The 24337-nt window shown below is 43.6% G+C and overlaps 1 protein-coding gene across 1 annotated transcript; it reads right to left on the bottom strand.

Moving 5' to 3' along the window:
• On the bottom strand, positions 1-23915 carry rfx6 (regulatory factor X, 6). The gene is given in 21 exon segments (XM_053337081.1): positions 1-158; positions 1261-1461; positions 2383-2741; positions 3658-3979; positions 5489-5695; positions 6912-7034; positions 11491-11608; positions 11709-11818; positions 12780-12924; positions 13026-13185; positions 13914-13963; positions 16048-16161; positions 16925-17002; positions 18081-18188; positions 18450-18477; positions 19221-19298; positions 19390-19451; positions 20157-20280; positions 21190-21335; positions 21337-21356; positions 23759-23915. Coding segments are annotated over 21 exon segments (2868 nt in total).
• Positions 23916-24337: the final 422 nt, after the last annotated feature.

The following is a 24337-nucleotide window of genomic DNA, read 5'->3' as shown; positions in this document are numbered from 1 at the left end:
TCACTGCACTCCTCCTGCACCCATGAAGACAGTGTTGATGGGGGGCAGCGAGGAAACCAGGTCCTGCACGTTTGAAGAAGACGGCACACGCTGCTGGGAGAGCAGTGCATCCTGGGAGGTGAACGGAGAAGGAACTCCATACATGCAGGGAGCAGATCCTGACGAGGAAAGGGAATGATCTGTGAAAGATTTAAACATACTTTTATAAGTGTTTTGAGAAATGTATGATGTAGTATAAAGTTAAGAGGTTGTGATATGTAGCACGACACTGATTGAAGCTGTATAAAGAACCGAGTTCCTGCACATGCTCAGTAGCGTCTGCCTTACACAGAACTACTCTCAGAGACTAAAAACATGATCTCTGTTATTAGTCTTTGAAGCAGTTTCTAAACAAACTAACAAGACCAAACTCTCCATAATGAAGGAACATGTCACCCAGTGCAGTAGTGTGGCTCACAGATGTGTTTTTAATAGTTTTTGGACAACAGCAGAGGAATAAGATATATCAGGCTTGGATATACAATACTTGTTGGTGGGTCAGTTCATTGTTGGTTTGGCTCCAAACATGAGATTTGTTGACAAATAGAAAAACATAGAAAATTGCCAGCTGGTGGTGGTGTTTAGCTCAGTGGGTAGAGCACCCGCCCATGTGTTGAGGCTACAGTCCTCGCTGCAGGCAACCCGGGTCTAATCCAACACCGAGTGGTCCTATCCTGCGTGTCATTCCCCCCTCTCTGCCTCCAGTTTCCTGTCTCTCTCTACTAAATCTGTACATTAAAGGCAAAAATTCCAAAAAATATACTTAAAAAAAATAAATAAAAATTGCCAGCTGTATCCTTTAACTCTCTGTGCATATATACATATAACCATAGGCATTTTCGTCAGTTTAATGTCTTTTAAAATTGTATTTGTATTATTCAACGCTGCTATGTGTATATCCTTGAAGATCCTTTTATATTTAATTCTGTGTGTACTGTATGAAAGACAGATTTCCATCACAAGCTTCTGAGATTTCTGATTTACAGACCATAAGTCCAACCAGTCAGTACTACTTATGATTACTTACAACAGCAATTATCATATCTTTCAAATGTGATGTCATAAGTTTTTGTCTGTCAATCCTAAGGCTTCATCTCGGTGTCCCTGAGTCAGATCCTTGTCACCAAAAGCTGAAAATGTTCAACTACCACAGAGTCTCAGAGTTCACACTAACATAGAGAGTCTTGAAATTTTGTGCATCTATCCATCCTGACTGTTTACCTGCTCCGGTTTCAGCCTCAGTGAAATACGCTCCGGTTGTTTTCCTTCCCGGTTCGTCCAGGATGTTGAGAGGATCGTGGACTTCAGAGTAAGTTGGAGGGAAAGGACGGAGACTGCCGACGCTGCTGATGACAGACACGTGCTGGTCGACCAGTGATGTCATCCGTTGGCTGTCCAGGTAGCTGCTGTTTCCAAAGTAACCTAACACAGGAGGAACGTTTGACATGGCATTCCTGTTTTTCAAAAAATGCATTTATAATTTAACACCATTTGGTTTCTGCACATATACAATCAGGTCTGCTTCAGAGCATTTTTGAGCGCTGTATGTAGGTCTTTAGTTTAAGATAAGAGAAGATAAAAATACATTTAAAGACTGTGTAAAGTGAATTCGGACATTTTCTTTTAAACACATTAAATAGGTCATAAATGTATTTCTAAAAAAGGTGTAAAAAGCATTTCAACCATTTAGATTTGAATTGTGGAGCTAGGCTTCACAAACTGTGTTTCAAGATTTCTGTGTTCAGGATTTAGTGATTAGCATAAACCCGCCCCTGCTGCTGTAGAGGTATAAATACATTCAGCACACACTACTACTACTACAGTCTACAGTTAGCCAGTTAGCTGAGTTAGCCGCCGAGCTAGCCACCGAGTTAGCTGCCGAGCTAACATCCGAGTTAGCCGCTGGGTTAGCCGTTGAGCTAGCAGCTGAGTTAGCAGCAGAAAGCTCTCAGACGTAGCGTCCATGTTTCTGGTAGAGGTGGTGACTTTGATTGACAGGTGACACTTGATAGGGGGCGGGGCTTCAGCAAACTCAGTGGCCCCGCCCACAGCGTTTGGGAGCAGAGAAAGAGGCTGATTTTTACACAACTTTGAAGCCTAATTTCATATATTTGGCGATTTTTATTAATCATTCAAATTTGGTAGGGTGGTTAACAACACACTTTTCTGTGGTATGTCAAACTCAGAACACATATTTATTCTTACTTTACACAGACTTTAAATATTCAAGCTGTACTGTGCATTAGTTTCCTATCTTTCAAATGTTTGGGATTCTGAGGTTTCGAGACATGTTTGCATTGTAAGTTTTTAAAGATGGAGTCAAAGTTGATTTATTGTCCTCACCACTGTGTCCTGCTGCAGAGTACGTCTGTCCCTGACACCCACCGCCCGAAGGGTTCAGTCCGGCCCCCACGAAGCCGAACCCCTCTGCTGAGTCCAGGATCTGTGCTGCTGTCGGAGCATCCAGACCCTGCTCAGTCTGGACGGGATCTGTGCCTGAGCCGTAGCCAGACGCGGGCCGGACCGCTGAGGCGTAAGGCGTCAGGGAGCAGTTGTTGGTGTTGGATGAGTGATGATGATGATGATGATTGTAGAAGACGTCTTTGGTCAGGTGCTGCTCGTTGAAGGAGGGGAAACGGGAGAGGTGGTAGGCCAGCGATGAAGTCTGAACCGAAGCTAGACACTGAGTCTGAGTCTGAGGCCTGAACACAGAGCACAGGAAGCATGAATCCACACTAATAATCAAAGAGTGATGAGTTAAGAAGATAAATGCCAAATGCAACTTTCAGTCCAAGAACTTTCCTACAGACACACCTGAGATTTGTTCTGCACTCTACCAGCATCAATTAAATACATTTTTTACATGTGTTAAAGCAGAGGTGTCAAACTCAAACTCAAGGGCCACATACAGCCCAATTTGATCTCATGTGGGCCGGACCATTAAAAAGGAAGGAGCGATGTAAGGAAAGAACGAAAAAAGAAAGAAAGTGAGGAAGGACAGATGGAAGGAAGGAAGAAAGGGAGGAAGGACAGATGGAAGGGAGGAAGGAAGGGAGGAAGGACAGATGGAAGGGAGGAAGGAAGGCAGGAAGGAAGGAAAACAAGACAGGAAGGAAAGATGGAAGGGAGGAAGGAAGCACGGAAAACAAGACAGGAAGGAAAGATGGAAGGAAGAAAGGAAGGAAAAAAGAAAGAAAGAAAGGGAGGAAGGAAGGAAGGAAAACAAGACAGGAAGGAAAGATGGAAGGAAGGACAGGTGGAAGGGAGGAAGGAAGGAAAACAAGACCTTCCTTCCTTCTCCCTTTCTTTCCTTCCCACCTTCCTTTCATTTGTCCTTCCTCCCTTTCTGCCTTCCTATTTTTCCCTTCCCTCCTTTTGTGCTCCCTCCCTCCCTCCCTTCCTTCCTTCCTTCCTTCCTTCCTTCCTTTTTAATGGTCCGGCCCACATTAGATCAAATTGGACGGTTTGTGGCCCTTGAATGAAAATGAGTTTGACACCTCTGTTTTAAGGGTTGTGACCCTTATAAGGGAGGGAGGAAGGGAGGAAGGTAGGAATGAAGGAAGGAAGGGAGAAAGGAAGGAAGGAAGGTTAATGACAGTGATGCTGAGTGAAGCTGACCTGAGAGCAGTCTGGTAGCCGGCGGTCGAGGAGCCGCTGGCCGGAGGGAAGTAACCCGAGCTGGTCTGAGGTAAGCAGTGGTACAGGGTCTCCGGGTAAGAGGCGCAGGGGCTGGGCTGCGTCATGGCAGCGCTGAGAGAGGAGAGGCAGGAGGAAGAGGAAGCAGAGGAAGAGCAGGACAAGGAGGAAGAGGAGGAAGACGTCAGGGGTCTCCCGGCCATCGGCCCCTGGTTGATGACGGAGCCTCGGTGCACTAACGCTGCCGGAGAGATAGGGGGCGTCATCAGGGGGGCGCTGACCTGAGAGAAGTCCATCTGACCACCTGAGTGAGAGGAGAGAAGATACAGCTGCTTTTTATTTAAGTATATTATGGTTCACTTTGTGGTAGAAAGAACTGAATTAGTGGGAGCGGAAGGAAGGACGGAAGGACGGAAGGAAGGACGGAAGGAAGGAAGGAAGGAAGGAAAGGAATAAGGAGGGAGGGAGGGAGGAAAGGAGGAAGAATGAAAAGAGGAAGGAATTTAGGAGAGAAGGAAGGAAGGAAGGAAAGAAAGAAAGAAAGGAGTAAGGATGGAGGGAGGAAGGAGCAAAGAAAAAAGGGAGGAGGTGAAGAAGGAAGGAAAAAATAAAGAAAGGGGGAGGAAGGAAGGAAGGAAACAAGGAACAGTCAAAAGAGAGATGGGGTCAATTTGACCCGGGAGGACGACACAAGGGTTAATTGAAGTTATTGTCCTTAATTCTTGATTCTATTTAATTCTACTTATTTTATCTAAGTGCAATACCCTCCACATTATGCTAGTATAGCTGCATCTCATCTTTCTTTTTTTTACTATGTCATCTAATTTTGCTGTGTGTGTCTTTAAAGTATAAATGGAGCGGCACCTGTAATCTCATTATATGTCAAATACAATGAAAATAAAACTTTCTATTCTATTCTATTCTAAACCTGCATTCACTGTTTTTTGTGACCACTAGGGGGCAGCTGAAACAAACAGTGAACACATCACTGACATATCATCATCTTTTACTGACTGAATGTAAAGTCCAATATCCTAAAACAGTAAAAGTTGTAGCCGTACAACTAAACAATGAGCTGAAACTCACTATAAAGCACAACCAACATATTACACACTGACATTTCATCCAAAAATATAGATTACAGTCTCTTTAAGATTGCCATGAAATCAAATCCCATTTTGTAAACTATTAATGGTCGCAATGTATTTACCTTTCCTTGTTCATGGTCTTAGATTTGAATTGTGGAGCTAGGCTTCACAAACTGTGTTTCAAGATTTCTGTGTTCAGGATTTAGTGATTAGCATAAACCCGCCCCTGCTGCTGTAGAGGTATAAATACATTCAGCACACACTACTACTACTACAGTCTACAGTTAGCCAGTTAGCTGAGTTAGCCGCCGAGCTAGCAACTAGATAGTATTGGCTGAGCTAGCAGTAGAGTTAGCAGCAGAAAGCTCTCAGACGTAGCGTCCATGTTTCTGGTAGAGGTGGTGACTTTGATTGACAGGTGACACTTGGTAGGGGGGCGGGGCTTCAGCGACCTCGGTGCCCACGCCCACAGAGTTTGGTAGCAGAGAAAGAGGCTGATTTTTACACAACTTTGAAGCCTAATTTCATATATTTGGCAATTTTTTTAATCACTAAAATTTGGCAGGGTGGTTAACAACACACCTTTCTGTGGTATGTCAAACTCACAACACATATTTATTCTTACTTTAACTCCTTAGACATAGTTAGACTCATGATAAACAGTTTAAAACAAAATGCAGTAATGTATGATTAAAGTGTTTATGGTGCAACAGATAAACATTTACCTGGAACTGTGAACCCAACCGAGTCCGTCCCCTGGTAGACGACGGTGCTCGTGTCCAAACCTTGCTGCTGATTGGCTGAGAGAGACATGTAGGCGTGTTCTCCCAAAGACTCGTTCTTCACTGATTGGTCAGTGGCAGCGCTGGCCTTGTTGCGATTGGCTAGGAAGCAGGAGCTGGGCGAGGCCATGAACGCTGCTTTACTGGCATCTGGAAGGAAATCAAATTAAATAGAATGAAATGTTCCTGTCCTTCCTCCTTTCCTTCCTTCCTCCCTCCCTCCCTCCTTTCCTTCCTTCTTTCCTCCCTCCTTTCCTTCCTTCTTTCCTCCCTCCTTTCCTTCCTTCTTTCCTCCCTCCTTTCCTTCCTTCTTTCCTCCCTCCCTCCCTTCTTACTCCTTTCCTTCCTTCCTTTTTCCTGTCCTTCCTCCTTCCTCCCTCCCTCCTTTCCTTCCTTCTTTCTTCCCTCCTTTCCTTCCTCCCTCCCTCATTTTCTTCCTTCTTCCTCCCTCCCTCCCTTCTTACTCCTTTCCTTCCTTCTCTCCTTCCTTCCTTCCTTCCTTCTCTCCTTCCTTCCTTCCTTCCTTCCTTCCTTCCTTCCTGTCTTTGATTATAACATGAAGACTATTTGACTTCTCCCGTCACCTGTCTGTATGTCAGCAGCTGTTTGAGTGTTTGCTGTGACGCCTGATACCTGCATTTTTCATGTATTTGTCCAGGAGGAAGTGAGGAAAGAAGTATGGCAGGAGGAGGGAGCAAAGAAAGAGGGAAGGAGGGGAAGGAAGGAAGGAAGGAGGGAAGGGAGGGAGGGAGGAAGGAGAGAAGGAGGGAGGGAGGGAAGGAAGGAAGGAAGGAAGGAAGGAAGGAAGGAAGGAAGGGAGGAATGAAGGAAGAAAGAAGGAAAGGAGGAAGGATGGAAGGAAGAAAGAAGGAAAGGAGGAGGGATGGAAGGGAGGAAGAAAGAAGGAAAGGAGGGAGGAAGGAAAGAAGGAAGGAAGGAATGGAGGGAGGAAGGAAGAAAGGAAGGACGAAAGGAAGGACAGAAGGAAGGAAGGGAGGAAAGAATGACAGAAGGAAGGAAGGAATGGAGGGAGGAAGGAAGGGAGGAAGGAAGGAAGAAGGAAGGAAGGGAGAAAGGAAGGAATGAAGGAAGGAAGGAAGAAAGGAAGGACAGAAGGAAGGAAGGGAGGAAAGAATGGACAGAAGGAAGGAAGGAAGAAGGAATGAAGAAAGGAAGGAAGAAAGGAAGGACAGAAGGAAGGAAGGGAGGAAAGAATGACAGAAGGAAGGAAGGAATGGAGGGAGGAAGGAAGGAATAAAGGAAGGAAGAAAGAAAGGAAGGGAGGAAAGAATGACAGAAGGGATGAAGGAAGGGAGGGAGGGAGGGAGGAAGGAAGGAAGGAAGGAAGTCGAGGAACGCCTGATACCTGCATTTTTCATGTATTTGTCCAGGAGGTTCTGCAGGTCCTGCTCCTTGTCGTTATTAAACTGAGTCTCCAGAGCCAACAGGATATATTCATCTAACAGCATCCGGATCACGTGGAAGGAACCTGTCGATATGTCCAAACACACAAAGAACAAAGAATTAGATCAGGGGTGGCAAACATGCGGCCCGTGGGACAGATCCGGCCCGCTGAGGGGTCCAATCCGGCCCACTTTCCTTATTCCTTCCTTCCTTCCTTCCATCTGTCCTTCCTTCCTCTCTGTCTTCTTTTTCTTCCTTCTTTCTATCCTTCCATCTGTCCTTCCTTCCTTCTTTCCTGTCTTCTTTCCTTCCTGCCTTCCTTCCTTTTTTCCTTCCATCTGTCCTTCCTTCCTTCTTTCCTGTCTTCTTTCCTTCCTGTCTTCTTTCCTTCCTTCCTTCCTTTCTTCCTTCCATCTGTCCTTCCTTCCTTCCTTCCATCTGTCCTTCCTTCCATCTGTCCTTCCTTCCTATCTTCTTTTTCTTCCTTCCATCTGTCCTTCCTTCCTTCCTTCCTTCCTATCTTCTTTTTCTTCCTTCCTTCCTTCTTTCCTGTCTTCTTTTTCTTCCTTCCTTCCATCTGTCCTTCCTTCCATCTGTCCCTCCTTCCTTCTTTCCTGTCTTCTTTCCTTCCTGCCTTCCTTCCTTTCTTCCTTCCATCTGTCCTTCCTTCCTATCTTCTTTTTCTTCCTTCCATCTGTCCTTCCTTCCTTCCTTCCTATCTTCTTTTTCTTCCTTCCTTCCTTCTTTCCTGTCTTCTTTCTTTCCTTCCTTCCTTCCTTCCTTCCTTCCTTCCTTCCTTCCATATGTCCTTCCTTCCTTCTTTCCTGTCTTCTTTCCTTCCTGCCTTCCTTCCTTTCTTCCTTCTATCTGTCCTTCCTTCCTTCCTATCTTCTTTTCCCTCCTTCCTTGCTTCCCTCCCTTCCTCCCTTCCTTCCTTCTTCCCTTCCTTCCTTCCTTCCTTCCTTCCTTCCTTCCTCCCTCCCTCCTCTTTTTAATGATCCGGCCCACATGAGATTAAATTAGGCTATATGTGGAATTAGACCTTTTAATAAATTTGACGATTCTTGTGTGTCTACCGTTTGACCTTTTTAGGATCAAGCTGCTCTTTGTTTGACCTGCAGGGTCGCAGGTTTAAAGCCTTCTGTGTTTGAGCTGCTGCGACTTCAGAGACCAAATGGTCGATGTTTATTCACATACACGAACTCTGTGTGCGTGTGTTTGAACAGAGAGCACGCGACCCGCAGATAAGACTTTGTTTAATCAAGGTGAGTCTGGCCATTACAATTTATGACGCTATTGTAGCAATCTGCCGCAAGCTGGCTTAGTATTAGAGTCTGTGTGTCTGTGTGTTTGTGTGTGTGTGTTTTTGTGTGTGTGTGTGTGTGTGTGTGTGTGTGTGTGTGTGTGTGTTTGTGTGTATAGTCAACACATCATGTAGACTGAGTGATGGAGAAGAAAGACCAAATACAAACAGCATGAATACACAACACAAGGAAAGTAAGCCAGAGGTTAAAGACAAAACTATACTTGAAATATAATATACTTGTTTAGGAGATCATTGCATCATAAATCCTTCCTGACAAGACTTTTCTGTTCTACATAAAAGGTTCAGGTTTCAAGTCATTGTCTTGGCTTTACATCTTGAACAGTCTATGGTCCATCTAAGCCAGAGGTCCCCAACTGTTTTTGCACCGTGGATCAGTTTAATATTGATAATAGTCTTCCAGATTGAAGGATTGGAGGAGGTACTAAAGACAAAACTATACTTGAAATATAATATACTTGTTTAGGAGATCATTGCATCATAAATCCTTCTTGACAGGACTTTTCTGTTCTACATAAAAGGTTCAGGTTTCAATTAATTGTCTTGGCTTTACATCTTGAACAGTCTATGGTCCATCATTGCACCGTGGATCAGTTTAATATTGATAATAGTCTTCCAGATTGAAGGATTGGAGGAGGTACTAAAGACAAAACTATACTTCGTTCAAATATAATATACTTGTTAAGGAGATCCTTACATCATAAATTATTCTTGACAGGACTTTTCTGTTCTACATAAAAGGTTCAGGTTTGAAGTCATTGTCTTGGCTTTACATCTTGAACAGTCTATGGTCCATCATTGCACTGTGGATCAGTTTAATATTGATAATAGTCTTCCAGATTGGAGGGTTGGAGGAAATATTAAAGACAAAACTATACTTGAAATATAATATACTTGTTTAGGAGATCATTGCATCATAAATCCTTCTTGACAGGACTTTTCTGTTCTACATACAAGGTTCAGGTTTCAAGTCTTGGTTTTACATCTTGAACAGTCCATGGTCCATCTAAGCCAGGGGTCCCCAACTGTTTTTGCACCGTGGATCAGTTTAATATTGATAATAGTCTTCCAGATTGGAGGGTTGGAGGAAATATTAAAGACAAAACTATACTTCAAATATAATATACTTGTTTAGGAGATCATTGCATCATAAATCCTTCCTGACAGGACTTTTCTGTTCTATATAAAAGGTTCAGGTTTGAAGTCATTGTCTTGGCTTTAAATCTTGAACAGTATATGGTCCATCATTGCACCGTGGATCAGTTTAATATCGGTAATGGTCTTCCAGATTGGAGTGTTAGAGGAAATATTAAAGACAAAACTATACTTCAGATATGATATGCTTGTTTAGGAGATCATTGCATCATAAATCCTTCTTTACAGGACTTTTCTGTTCTACATAAAAGGTTCAGGTTTGAAGTCATTGTCTTGGCTTTACATCTTGAACAGTCCATGGTCCATCTAAGCCAGGGGTCCCCAACTCTTTTTGCACCGTGGATCAGTTTAATATTGATAATAGTCTTCCAGATTGGAGGATTGGAGGAGGTATTAAAGACAAAACTATACTTCAAATATAATATACTTGTTTAGGAGATCATTGCATCATAAATCCTTCTTGACAGGACTTTTCTGTTCTATATAAAAGGTTCAGGTTTGAAGTCATTGTCTTGGCTTTACATCTTGAACAGTCTATGGTCCATCTAAGCCAGAGGTCCCCAACTGTTTCTGCATTGTGGATCAGTTTAACATTGGTAATAGTCTTGCAGATTGAAGGATTGGAGGAGGTATTAAAGACAAAACTATACTTGAAATATAATATACTTGTTTAGGAGATCATTGCATCATAAATCCTTCTTGACAGGACTTTTCTGTTCTATATAAAAGGTTCAGGATTCAAGTCATTGTCTTGGCTTTACATCTTGAACAGTATATGGTCCATCATTGCACCGTGGATCAGTTTAATATCGGTAATGGTCTTCCAGATTGGAGGGTTGGAGGAAATATTAAAGACAAAACTATACTTGAAATATGATATACTTGTTTAGGAGATCATTGCATCATAAATCCTTCCTGACAGGACTTTTCTGTTCTACATAAAGGTTCAGGATTCAAGTCATTGTCTTGGCTTTACATCTTCAACAGTAAAAACTTGAACACTTCTTAAATAAAATCTTCCTTACTTATATATATATTTCCATGGTCCATCTAAGCTGGGGGTCCCCAACCTAACGATAATTATGTTATTGTACGATAAGTCTATAATTGTTAGAACAGGTCTAACCCTGGACTTGTTTCCCTGCAACAAGATGGTCCGATTGATTAGTGATGGGAGACAGGATGTTCCTCATGTCCGATCTATTCTGTAATTTAGTTTTCTTTGCATTCATTGCATAAAGTGTCACTTCATAGACGTATGATAATGGAGATGGAAACTTTGTCATTGCTTTTGTGGCAGTCTCAGGATAGTCAACCCCAACTTTGACCCAGAATGCCTGCAGGTGGCAACAGGCAAAGTCAATCAATCAATCACTCAACCAATATTTGTTTATAAAGCACCAAAGCCCCTTTCACATAGAGCAGGTGTAGACTATACTCTTTAATTTAATTTATAGACACAGTGGCAAAGAAAAACTCCCTTTTGATGGGAAGAAACCTCAAACAGAACCGAACTCTAGGTGGACGACCATCTGCCTCGACCAGTTGGGTTGATACTTGATAGAGAAAGAAAGAGTACAATGCTGTCAAAGCGGCAGTATTTAATGAGGTACTTGCTTCTGTTCTGTTTGTAGTGTTTGTTTGTTGTTTGTTTGAAGGTTTCATTGCCTCATTAAACACCTCGTCTCCACATATCACAGACAGGAAGGAGGCTTAAGGCATGCAAATCATCAGTCGCAATAAAGCCTTATTGTAGGTATGAGTATGCAAAAATCGGAATAAGTTTGTAATCGTAGACTGTAAGCTCACAAATTACCTGAAATACTCCTTGATGGCAGTGACGGACTTGTATAGTTTATCAAATATAAAATGAATACCCTGAAACTTCTTTTAGGAAATCAATGAAGTCTAGTTTGACAGGGGATGATGGGTGTTTCTCAGGGTTTTAGACAATACCTGCTCCCTCTGTGTCATGTTAAATTAAACTCTAGGTTGTCTAGAAAGTATAACTTATGCAGAAATTGAAGCTCTTTCTAAACATTGTGAGGTAAAATCTTCTCACCAAAGCTGGAGGCGTTGTTGAGCGTGAGGTTGTGCATCACTCTGGCGCCAAAGAAACTCCACCTGAGCAGGAAATCCTGAGCTCGCTTCTTCACCGACCGACCGCTCTGCTTACCGGGCTGCAGACCAAGAGACAGACGAGAAAACTGGTTGATTGCAGAAAGTCATATTTGCAGGATCTTTTAGTGAGTGAGATTTAAGAGAGAACAGAGCTGCTACCTTGATGACTTTGTGCTCAACGACGGAGTCCAACCATTCGATGAACGACTCCACTGTGGCGTTCTTCCTCAGCAGCTCTTTCAGCTCCCGAAAGACAGTGATGGAGTCATCTAGAGAGGAAAGAAAAGACCATAAGATGAGACAAGAAGCTGCATGATTAACACAAATCTCCATAATGTCATTTTGAGGAAATGTTGGTATGTTTTTCATGTCTGTCATCCACATTTGGTTCACGGTATGGTCACTGGATCATGTTTTGGTGCCTGAGTTTCTAAGATTACTGGAAAATACCGACACATTAGATAATAATACTTGGCAGAGCCTCAGATGCTTAGATCATGTTCTGTTTAGGTTGCTTCTTGGGAAATACCTGACATGCCGAGTATTATCCAGGCGGGGAGTTCTAGGTCCTCTGAAATTAGGCCAACGCGGAAGTAACTTAGAACTGCATTCTATCAAAAGGCCACCAGGGGGCGACCGTCTCTATACAAGTCAATGGAGAATTCACCAACTTCTCACTTGATTTCTAACCTCAGTAAACGTTTTCAAAATGTGTTTATGGTCTCAATCGCTAGTTTAAAGCCTTCTTCAATGCAGTCTGATGTTCATTTGGGACATTTTGGCCTCCCTGATTTTATATTTGACGATAAAGCAGGGTATGCATTAGGGGCGTGGCTACGTCCTGATTGACAGGTTGATTGCCCAATGTCCTCCAGATCCAGCCCTCGTAACCATAGCAACCTCCCCGCTCCGCCCATGGCCCAGCCTCATGCCCATATAAGTAGAATCCGTGTTTTTATTTTTCCCAGCATGCACCTAACATTTTTAAGATGGCGCTGCCTAGATTAGAAACTATTGGCTTCCGAGCAGCAGTCCACAAACCAATGGGTGATGTCACGGATGTTACGTCCATTTCTTTTATACAGTCTATGGTATTATCACAATTGTATTTATCCTCCATGCTGTCTGATGTACGTGCATTAACAAAGAACTCCTGATTCGCCTCATCTTTGTATCACAGAAACATCTACTCTAAGGAAATATGAGTTGGATTTTAAGCAGCTGTCTCACACTCAGAGTAGATGTCTTGGTCCTGGTCGCCGGTCGCTGTTACGCTGAGTAGTGGCTGTGAGCTGATGCTGCTCAGATCTACACTGTCGATATCCAGCACCATGTTGGTCACCACAGCCTGGTCAAACAGGGCTGGACGAGCTATCTGCAAGGATGAGATGTCAAAATAAAAGACAGGAAACAGGTAAGAGGGGGAGAAAGAGGATGAAATCATCATGAATGTTGACTATCGAGCAAATGTGGTACCTGTGCAAGGTGTAAGAATGAGGTCTGTCTCTTCAGGGAGGAGACGAAGCGGCGTGCAATGGGGAGTTTCTTGGCTGCAAGGCATTCTGGGAGGTTCTCCAGGGAGGAAGCTAACCAGTGCTCCCAGTGTTTGGCAAAGTTGCGAATGTCTGCTAAAAGACTAAAGAACAAAAAAGATAATTAATCTTTCATCCTCCCACAAATAACTATAATCTTCTGTTTGATGTGTGCTTTTTAACTGGACTGGACCACATTTCCAGAGTGAAGGCATATTTTATCATGACAATGGGGACAGAAAACTATATAAAAGTAGATTTTCACAAAACTAAGCTGAAGTTTTCTGGTAGCAGGAGATGAAAGAAGAAAAAACGAAGTAATCCAACATGTTTATCTTCTTTAGGAAGGGAGAGGCAACAGGTTTTATGTTAAATATTAAATGGATTGCATTTATAAAGCACCTTTCTAGTCTTACTGACCACTCAAAGTGATTCACAATGCATGCCAACATTCACTCATTCATTCATTCACCCACTGCCAACCTGCACATCAGGATCAATACAGCACTTCCTATCCAAAGCGCTTTACAGATGTTTCCATGCTCGCCCATTCACACACTCACATGCAGCTGTTGGGACCAATTAGGAGTTCAAGAAAAGTTCAACATGTGGACTGGAGAAGCCACAGATTGAACCACTGACCTTCTGTTGGTGGGACAACTCGCCCTTCCCTTTTAATTTTCACCACTAGCAATAGATCAACACAAGTCAACACAATTTTAGGATCATATTTGTGTTCTTTTACTTACAACTCATTGGTCAATAATACACAAATGCTTAGCAAAGCTCTATAATATGGCTCCAATTAAAAAACTAAGCAGAAGAAACCAACCTCTCGGGCATCTCTTGCATCGTAGCAGGAATCAGAACGTCTGTTAAAACCTGAGACAGTGAAGAAAACTTTAGGTCAACATTACTGCAAGAGCTTCTTTCCTAGATTATAAACTCTTTCCTTATAGTGGTAACCTATATTAATTAATCAGTCACTAAAGTACATTTTACTATTGTATTTTAAACAGTTTTATGTCTGACTTCATGTTTAGCCTGCTTATTTTTATAGTCAATGCAAAATAAAATGCCTGCTGCTGTAGAGGTATAAATACATTCAGCACACACTTTCTACTACTACAGTCTACAGTTAGCCAGTTAGCCAGTTAGCTGAGCTAGCCACCGAATTAGCCGCCGAGCTAGCCGTTGAGCTAGCAGCTGGATAGTATTGGCTGAGTTAGCAGCAGAAACCCGCCCCTGCTGCTGTAGAGGTATAAATACATTCAGCACACACTACTACTACTAGGGATGTCCCGATCCGATATTGATATCGGAAATCAGTCCGATATCAGCCAAAAAAGTGAATATCGGATTTTATCGGACTGAATCTAAAAACTCCGATATAAACGCTCCGATATAAGCTGTCCATTTACCGCTCCAGCACTTCTATAATAATAGGTGACTCTGGTTTGATCACACTCCAACACAGTAGGTAGCGGTTATGCCCCTTAATTAACGTTGGTGCCGGCCGCGGAAGAAGAGCGTCTCTGATCCAGCATGCACAGCCCACGTGATCACAACAACGACAACGTGTGTGCCTGCAGCAAGGTGTAGTGATGTCGGCTGTGTGGAAGTATTTTACTGTAAACTCGGACAAAGACGTTGCAGCTAAATGCAACATTTGTCAGGCGCAAGTGTCCCGTGGAGGGACAGAACCGGAAAGGTTCAATACAACCAACCTCATCGCACATTTGAAAAAACACCACAAAAAAGAACATGAGGATTTTCGCGTGAAAAAAAAAATCTCCACATTATGCTCGGACTGCAGAAAGTGGAGGAGGAGGAGGAGTAGTAAGGGTAGTCAGCACTGACTGATTATTATTTGTTTTATGCTCTTGTTATTAGAGTGATATGTTTATTGTGTTTACTCTCTATTCTTCAGTGAAGACTAAGAGTAATTACTACATTGTTTTGGGCACAGTCAGTCAGTGAAACTGGAGCTGTGTGAACTCTTAACTTAGAGCAGTTGGACAGTGGACAATATTGTGTTGTTGTTGTTGTTTTTGTCCCTGCCCACAGTTGTTTCCAACATATGCTGACAGTAAAAAAAATAACTGGAGTGAACTTGAATTGTTTGCACTTTAAAATTTAATTTATTCTATTCAATTGTATAATGATGTTGGTAACCAGTGGTTATTTTGCACTTTAAATATAACATTTTGTTTTTATTGGATTTGTTGAGGTAATACTCTTTTATTTATGTTGAAGGTTAAAATGTATGTAACCAATTGGTTAATAATAAATGGGTCAGTTTTTCCTATACCTACTGTTGCTGACTATTGTTTTCTGTTATATCACTACAACATCAGTAACAGTAACAGTAACATCACTTTATCAAGCCTTTTCTAACATTCCACACAACAAAATAAGGAATAAATATATGTATGATTCGTGCCTATATCGTATCGTATTGATATCGGTATCGGCCAATACTCAAGGCTACAATATCGGTATCGTATCGGAAGTGAAAAAGTCATATCGGGACATCCCTAACTACTACTACAGTCTACAGTTAGCCAGTTAGCTGAGTTAGCCGCCGAGCTAGCAGCTGAGTTAGCAGCAGAAAGCTCTCAGACGTAGCGTCCATGTTTCTGGTAGAGGTGGTGACTTTGATTGACTGGTGACACTTGGTAGGGGGCGGGGCTTCAGAGACTGAGTTTTACACAACTTTGAAGCCTAATTTCATATATTTGGTGATTTTTTTAATCATTCAAATTTGGCAGGGTGGTTAACAGCACACTTTTCTGTGGTATGTCAAACTCAGAACACATATTTATTCTGACTTTATACGGACTTTAAGTAAATCTCACTTTGCTGAAACTAAACTTTTCATACAGTATAAACATCTTATCCCTTATGCATTTTATGTTATTCTCTAAAAAATTTAAAAGATATATAAACATGATTTTTATAACAACCTTATATAAAATGGAGTCGCAGACGCAGAAGATGTCGACTATCACCGGGTTTTCCATCAGCGGCAGCAGGTGGTCCGGCATTCCCTGCCAGAAGTGGAGCAGGAAATTCTGGATCTGAAACGAAACATTTGAAGAGTTTAACCCTCCTGTTGTCCTCAGGTCAAGGAAGGGAGGAAAGAAGGAAGGGAGGAAGGAAGGAAGGAGTAAGGAGGAAGGAAGTAAGGAGAGAAGGAAGGGAGGAAGGAAGGAAAGGGGTAAGGAGGGAGGGAGGAAGGAAAGGAGGGAGGAAGGAAGGAAAGGGGTAAGGAGGGAGGGAGGAAGGAAAGGAGTAAGGAGGGAGGAAGGAAGGAAGGAAGGAAGGGAGGAAGGCGGGAGGAAGGAAGGAAAGGGGTAAGGAGGGAGGAAGGAAAGGAGTAAGGAGGAAGGAAGTAAGGAGAGAAGGAAGGGAGGAAGGAAGGAAAGGAGGGAGGAAGGAAGTAAGGAGAGAAGGAAGGGAGGAAGGAAAGGAGTAAGGAGGGAGGGAGGAAGGAAAGGAGTAAGGAGGGAGGAAGGAAAGGAGTAAGGAGGAAGGAAGTAAGGAGAGAAGGAAGGGAGGAAGGAAGGAAAGGAGTAAGGAAGGAAGGAAGGAAGGAAGGAAAGAAGGTCAAAAGTCAAAAGAGAGATGGGGTCAATTTGACCTGGGCGGACGACATGAAGGTTAATCAGTTTGAGTGGACAGGAAGTGGTTTATTAGATAGTAAAACGCTCTCATGTGTAATTATAATTAATTATCACCTCCTCAAAGTTGACGTAAGGAAGTAAGGAGAGAAGGAAGGGAAGAAGGGAGGAAGGAAGGAAAGGAGTAAGGAGCTCTCATGTGATTATAATTAATGATCACCTCCTCAAAGTTGACGTTGATGGCGTTGTCCAGGATGCACTGACAGTGTGTTTTATACATCATGATGAGAGTGTCCACCTGCAGCAGGAACAGGAAGTCAGTTACAGCAAGCATCCTCCCTCCCTTCCTTCTTTCCTTCCTTCTTTCCTTCCTCCCTCCTTCTCTTTCTTTCCTTCCTTTCTCTTTCCTCCCTTCCTTCCTCTTTTCCTCTCTCTTTCCTCCCTTCCTTCTTTCCTTCCTTCCTCCCTCCCTCATTCTTTTCTTCCTTCCCTCTGTCCTCCCTCCCTCCCTTACTTCCTTTCCTTCTTTCTTTCCTCCCCCCTACTTTCCTCACTTCCTTCTTTCCTTCCTTCCTCTTTTCCTTTCTCTCTCTCTCCCTCCCTCCTTCTTTTTTCCTCCATCCTTCCTCCCTCCCTTCCTTCCTTCCTTCCTTCTGTCCTTCCTCCCTCCTTCTCTCTTTCTTTCCTTCCTCTCTCTTTCCTCCCTTCCTTCTTTCCTTACTCCATCCCCCCTTTCTTCCTTCCTTCTGTACTTCCTTCCCTCCCTCCCTCCCTCCCTCCCTCCCTCCCTCCCTCCTCCCTTCCTTTAATTCCTTCTTTCCTCACTCACTCTTTCTCTCTTTCTTTCCTCCCCACTACCTTCCTCACTTCTTTCTTTCCTTCCTTCCTCTTTTCCTTTCTCCCTACTTCTTTTTTTCCTCCATCCATCCTAGGGGGGAGGAAAGAAAGAGAGAAGGAGTGAGTCCTTCTCTCTTTCTTTCCTTCCCCCTACCTTCCTCACTTCCTTCTTTCCTTCCTTGTCCTTCTCCTTTCTCTCTCCCTCCCTCCTTCTTTTGTTCCTCCGTCCTTCCTTCCTTCCTCCCTTCCTCCTTTCCTTCCCTCCCTCCCTCCTTCCTTCCCTCCTCCCTCCTTTCCTTCCTACTTCCCTCCTCCCTTCCATCCTTCCTTCCTCTCTCCCTTCCTTCCTTTACTCGAGGACAACAGGAGGGTTAATGTATTTATTCCTCATCAAGTTTTCTGCTTTAAATCATTCCTCCCTCGTCTCCTTCCTTCCTTTCCTCCTCCCTCCTTTCCTTCCTTTAAATCATTGCAGATAGAGGATATAAAGTTCCTCAGTTAGTTTATAATAATTTAATAACAGTAAATTTACCACCAACCTTTTCTCTGGAGATGTTTCCCTGCAGCAGGAGATGCTGAGCGCTCGGGAAGTCAGGGAGTAAAGTTCCTGTTTTAGAGCTCAGTGAGTATTTCCTGGTGAATCCTCCCTGAACAAGACAACAGTGTCAGCAGACGGTTTTTCTTCATGTTATATCAAAATATTGAAATACAAAAAAAAAAAAGTCAGACACAAAAAAAAAAGAGAAAAAAAGGCAAAAAAAAAGACTATTCATTCTCTGCCTGGCTTTTTTTTCTTGTGCTGGACTTTTTCTTTTTCTCTTTTTTTTCATGGCTTTCTTTCTTCTCTAACCCTTTCCCCCTAATACTCCATCGTACAAAGTTTTTATTTAAGTAAGAGAAAGATTTACCTCGTTCTTGAGCTTACTCCCTGAAAATCTGTAAGAAAAAGACATTTGATCAACAAAGTTTTTTTTTTAAATATTAAAAACAGTGTTTCAACTTTTAAGATCTTTGAAAGAAGGAAGGAAGGAAGGAAGGAAATGAGTAAGGAGGGAGGAAGGAAGGAAAGGAGTAAGGGAGTAAGGAGGGAGGAAGGAAGGAAGGAAGGAGGGAGAGAGGGAGGAAGGAAAGAAGTATAGAAGGAGAGGAAGAACGAAGGAAAAATTAAAGAAAGAGGGAGGAAGGAAGGAAAGGAGTAAGGAGGGAGGAAGGAAGGAAGGAAGGAAGGAAGGAAGGAAGGAAGGAAGGAAGGAAGGAAGGAAGGAAGGAAGGAAGGAAGGAAGGAGGAACAGTCAAAAGACAGACATGGTCGATTTGACCCGGGAGGACGACATGAAGGGTTAAGAGAGAATAAACTGCAAAACAATCTGAAACATAACTACTGTGCACAAGCAATAGAAGTGAAGTTTTAATAGATAAGAAAGGAAGGGAGGAAGAAAGAAGGAAAGGAGGGGGGAAGGGAGGAAGAAAGAAGGAAAGGAGGGAAGAAGGAAGAAAAGAAGGAAGGAAAGGAGGGAGGGAGGGAGGAAGGAAGGAAGGAAGAAGGAAGGAAAGGAGGGAGGAAGGAGAAAAGAAGGAAGGAAAGGAGGGAGGGAGGGAGGAAGGAAAGGAGGGAGGAAGGGAGGATGATCAATAATAGTTAAATATAAGAAGAAGAAGAAGAGATGAGGAAGTGTTACCTGGTCAAACCTTTCCCAGAGTAGACAGAGTGATAGTAAGCGCTGCTCTCTTTGATCCCAATCCCATAGTAATGATATCTGCAAAGAGTGAGTGGAGGGTAAAGAGATTATATTCAAAAGATGCACAAAAACCTGAAGTTAAAATGATAAAAGATTTAAATGTGTTTACTTGGAGTGTCCTCTGGTTCCAAGTCTTCTTGTCGTTAGAAGAGGAAACTTCTGTCTGATCGTCTGATGAGAAGAAAGAAAAGGAATATAAAGTTAATGTGCTAAAAAGAGGAGGAGGAGGAAGAAGAAAGGATGGAAGGAAGGATGGGAGGATGGAAGGAAGGAAGGGATGAAGGAAGGATGGAAGGGGAAAGAAGGGAGGAAGGAGGAAGGGAGGAAAAGGAAGGAAGGGAGGGAGGGAGGAAGGAAGGGAGGAAAGAAGGGAGGAAAGAAGGGAGGAAGGAAGGGAGGGAGGAGAGAAGGAAAGGAGGGAGGAAGGAAGGATGGATGGGAGGAAGAAGGAAGGAAGGGAGGGAGGAAGCGAGGGAAGGGAGGGAAGAAGAAAGGAAGGGTGGAAAGAAGGGAGGAAGGGAGGAAGGAAGGAAGGGAAGGGAGGGGGGAAGGAAGGAAGGGAGGAGGAAGGAAGGGAGGAAGAAGGAAGGAAGGATGGAAGGGAGGAAGAAGAAAGGAAGGGAGGAAAGAAGGGAGGAAGGTAGGGGGAGGAAAGAAAGAGGAAGGGAAGGAAAGGAATCGTCATTACATCATATTAATAAGAACCTGTATAGAAGAGTTTTTCCTCTCTCTCTCTCTCTCTCTCTCTGTCTCTCTCTCTCTCTCTCTCTGTCTCTCTCTCTCTGTCTCACCTCTCTCTCTCTCTCTCTCTCTCTCTCTCTCCTCTCTCTCTCTCTCTCTCTCTCTCTCTCCTCTCTCTCTCTCTCTCTCTCTCACCTTCCCAAAGGTAGCAGCGCAGGCCGGCTCCAGCTTCTCCTTCCTGCAGAAGTCCAGGTAGTGAGCGTAGAGGATGCAGCGAGGCAGACACACTCCTTCACACACGATGTAGTTCTCCTCCAGCCTGTTAACACACAGCAGTGAGGGGGGGGGGGGGGTTAGGATGGGGGGGGGGGGGGGGGGGGGGGTGTGGGTGGGGGGGGGGGGGTAGGGTTGGGGGGGGCATGATATTTACCACAAAGATACAGACAATGGATATAAGATACAGAAAATGGAAAAGGTAGAAAAAGTTTAACTAATGTATAATTCTGGATTAGAAGAATTAGATTATATTTTATTATCCTATTGTCCTCAGGTCAAGGAAGGACAGAAGGAAGGAAGGGAGGAAGGAAGGAAGGACAGAAGGTCTGTTTTTGACTGTTCCTTCCTTCCTCCCTCCTTCCCTCTGGAAGGAAGGAAGGACAGAAGGTCTGGGTCTGTTCCCTCCTACCCTCCTTCCTTCCTTCCTCCCTAATTTCTTTCCCTCCTCTCTCATTCCTCCCTTCCTCCATCCCCCTTTCTTCCTTCCTTCTGTCCTTCTTTCCCTCCTTCCTTCCTTTTCTCCCTCCTTCTCTCTTCTTTCCTCCCCCCCTACCTACCTTCCTCCCTTCCTTCTTTCCTTTCTTCCTCCCTCCCTCCTTTCCTCCTTCCTTCCTTCCTTCCTTCCTTCCTCCCTCCTACCCTCCTTCCTTCCTTCCTTCCTCCCTACTTTCCTTCCTTCTTCCTTCCTCCCTCCGTCCCTCCTTTCCTTCCTTTTTTCCCTCCCTTCCATCCTTCTTTCCTTCCCTCCTCCCTCCCTCCTTTCCTTTCCTTTCTTCCTCCCTTCCATCCTTCTTATCTTCTTCCCTCCCTCCTTTCCTTCCTTTCTTCCTCCCTTCCATCTTTCCTTTCTTCCTCCCTTCCTTCTTTCCTCCCTCCCTCCTACCCTCCTTCCTTCCTTCTTCCCTCCTTTCCTTCCTTTCTTCCATCTTTCCTTTCTATATGTAATAATTACCACTGGAGTGTGAGCTGCGTCTGCTTCTTCTTGTCTTTGATGATCTGACTGATGGTCTTCCTGTTGGAGGAGGAAGTGATGCTCTGTTTGATGCTCAGGTCCGGGTTATAATCCATCAGGTCCTGATCTTCCTCCGAGGACGGAGTCCTCGTTACTGTCCTCGGCTTCTGAGGAAACACAGACACACAAATACAAAGCTGGAGGTAAATCATAAGAGGAGAGAAGTGCCAGGTCAAGGAAGGACAGAAGGAAGGAAAGGAGTAAGGAGGAAAAGAGGGAGGAAGGAAGAAACGGAGTAAGTAGGGAGGGAGTAAAGGGGGAAGGAAGGAAGGTAAGGAGGAAAAGAGGAAGGAAGGAAGGAAGGTAAGGAGGAAAAGAGGAAGGAAGGAAGGAAAGGAATAAGGAGGGAGGGAAGGAAGGAAGGAAGGAAGGAAGGAAAGGAGTAAGGAGGAAAAGAGGAAGGAAGGAAGGGAGGAAGGAAGAAACGTAGTAAGTTTTGACTGTTCCTTCTTTCCTTCCTCCCCCTCCCTCCTTTCCTTCCTTCTGTCCTCCTTCCTTTCCTTCCTCCCTCCCTCCCTCCTTTCCTTCCTTCTTCCTTTCCTTCCTCCCTCCCTTCCTTCCTTCTTCTTTCCCTCCTTCCTCCCTCCTATCCTTCCTTCTTCCTTCTTTCTTCCTCCCTCCCTTCCTTCCTTCTTCCTTCCTTCCCTCCTTCCTTCCTCCCTCCCTCCCTCCCTCCTTTCCTTCCTTCTTCCTTTCCTTCCTCCCTCCCTTCCTTCTTCCTTCCTTCCCTCCTATCCTTCCTTCCTTCTTCTTTCCCTCCTTCCTCCCTCCTATCCTTCCTTCTTCCTTCTTTCTTTCCTCCCTCCTTTCCTTCCTTCTTCCTTCCATCCCTCCTTCCTCCCTCCTTTCCTTACTTCTTCCTTCCTTCCCTCCTTTCCTTCCTTCCTTCTTTTCCTTCCTTCTTCCTTCCTCCCTCCTTCCTCCCTCCTTTCCTTCCTTCCTTCTGTCCTCCTTCCTTTCCTTCCTTCCTTCTTTCCCTCCCTCCTTTCCTTACTTCTTTCTTCCTTCCCTCCTCCCTCCCTCCTTTCCTTCCTTCCTTCCTCCCTCCCTCCCTCCCTTCTATCCTTCCTCCCTCCTATCCTTCCTTCTTCCTTCTTTCTTTCCTCCCTCCTTTCCTTCCTTCTTCCTTCCTTCCCTCCTTCCTCCCTCCTTTCCTTCCTTCCTTCCTCCCTCCCTCCCTTCTATCCTTCCTCCCCTCCCTTCCTTCCTTGACTCAAGGAGGGTTAAAGCAACATGAAGCTCGACATTAATGGAAAAAATAACATTATCATTACAAAGGCACAGTCCCATTAAATAAATAAAGTAATAAGTAATAAGTATAAATCATAAATCATTAGTTTTGTTTAAATAATCATCTATTAATTATCTATATTTTGCTCTCTTTGCTTCTCTTTGATGCATTTTTTACTTTTTTTTTTAACATTTTATATTTAATTTAAAACAAAAAAAAAATTGGTAAAGTTTAACCCTTTATAGGACACTCATTGAAAGGAAGGGAGGGAGGAAGGGAGGAAGGAAGGAAGGATGGAGGAAGGAAAGGAAGGTAGGGGGGTGGAAAGAAAGAGAGAAGGAGGGAGGGAGGAAGGGAAGAAAGAAGGATGGGAGGAGAGAAGGAGGGAGGGAGGAAGAACAGATGGAAGGAAGGAAAGGAAGAAGAAAGGGGGAGGGAGGAAGGAAAGAAGGACGGGAGGAGAGAAGGAGGGAGGGAGGAAGAACAGATGGAAGGAAGGAAAGGAAGAAGAAAGGAGGAAGGGAGGAAGGAAAGTAGGAAGGGAGGAGAGAAGGAGGGAGGGAGGAAGAACAGATGGAAGGAAGGAAAGGAAGAAGAAAGGAGGAAGGGAGGAAGGAAAGTAGGAAGGGAGGAGAGAAGGAGGGAGGGAGGAAGAACAGATGGAAGGAAGGAAAGGAAGAAGAAAGGAGGAAGGGAGGAAGGAAAGTAGGAAGGGAGGAGAGAAGGAGGGAGGGAGGAAGAACAGATGGAAGGAAGGAAAGGAAGAAGAAAGGAGGAAGGGAGGAAGGAAAGTAGGAAGGGAGGAGAGAAGGAGGGAGGGAGGAAGAACAGATGGAAAGAAGGAAAGGAAGGAAGGACGGAGGAAATAAGGAACGAGGGAGGGAGAAAGGAAAAGAGGAAGGGAAGAAGGCAGGGAGGAAGGAAAGGAAGGAAGGAAAGGAAGGAAAGAAGGAAGAAAGAAAGGAAGGATATTTTGGGATATTTACAGAAGTTACCAAATATAATTATTTGCCCGATAAAGGGTTAAGCATGTAAAGTTTGTTGCTGCAGCGCCCCCTTGTGGCCGATCTGTGTCAGTGTTTTTTCTTCACCTGAACAGATGTGAAACCTTTGATTTAACCTCTAAAAATGAAGATTAATTGATTAAAACAGGAGAAAATACAACATAAGACTCATGAACTATAATTATATAATACATATAAAACAATAAAAGTGTTTTTCTTAGTATTTAAAACCATTTTAAATAAGAATATTCTGTTTTTTAAAGCTTTTTAATACCTGATTTAATCCCAGAATCATCCTCCTGCTGCAGCTCCGTCTGTCCGTTAAAGTCTTTGAGTGCTTTTTCCGGCGAGCTGCACAACGTCTTGTTTAAAGAGTGAATCAGAAACACTTCATCTCTGGCTGAGCTCTCACTGCTGCGTTTCATCGGCATTATGGTGGCATCAAAAATCCTCAATCCTCAATAATTAAAGATTTAAGAGAAGAAATAAAAGTCAAGCAAAGCAAAGAAGAAGAAAAGTGAAGTTAGAAGTTAGAAAAAAACAATCCACAGTATTAAATCATTAATCCAACTCTTCAAATAAATCCTTTAAATATAGTTTAAATCATAAAAGTCCATAAAAAGATTAAAAAAAAGATAAAATCCAGCATTTTTTTTTAAACCAACTGATTTGAAGCTGAAGGAAAAGTGGAAAAACTCTCTGAGCTGATGATAAAACCTCAGGACTAATAAAGCAGAGCTGCTCCTGCTGCTGGAGGAGGAGGAGGAGGAAGAGGAGGAGGAGGAGGAGGAAGAGGAGGAGGAGGAGCTGTGGTCACATTCATCATATTTACAGAAGACTCGGGGGTCTAATC

The sequence above is a fragment of the Scomber japonicus genome, chromosome 17, assembly GCF_027409825.1.
Source record: "Scomber japonicus isolate fScoJap1 chromosome 17, fScoJap1.pri, whole genome shotgun sequence".
NCBI classification, from domain to species: domain Eukaryota; kingdom Metazoa; phylum Chordata; class Actinopteri; order Scombriformes; family Scombridae; genus Scomber; species Scomber japonicus.
This window is presented reverse-complemented; position numbering and strand designations above follow the sequence as displayed.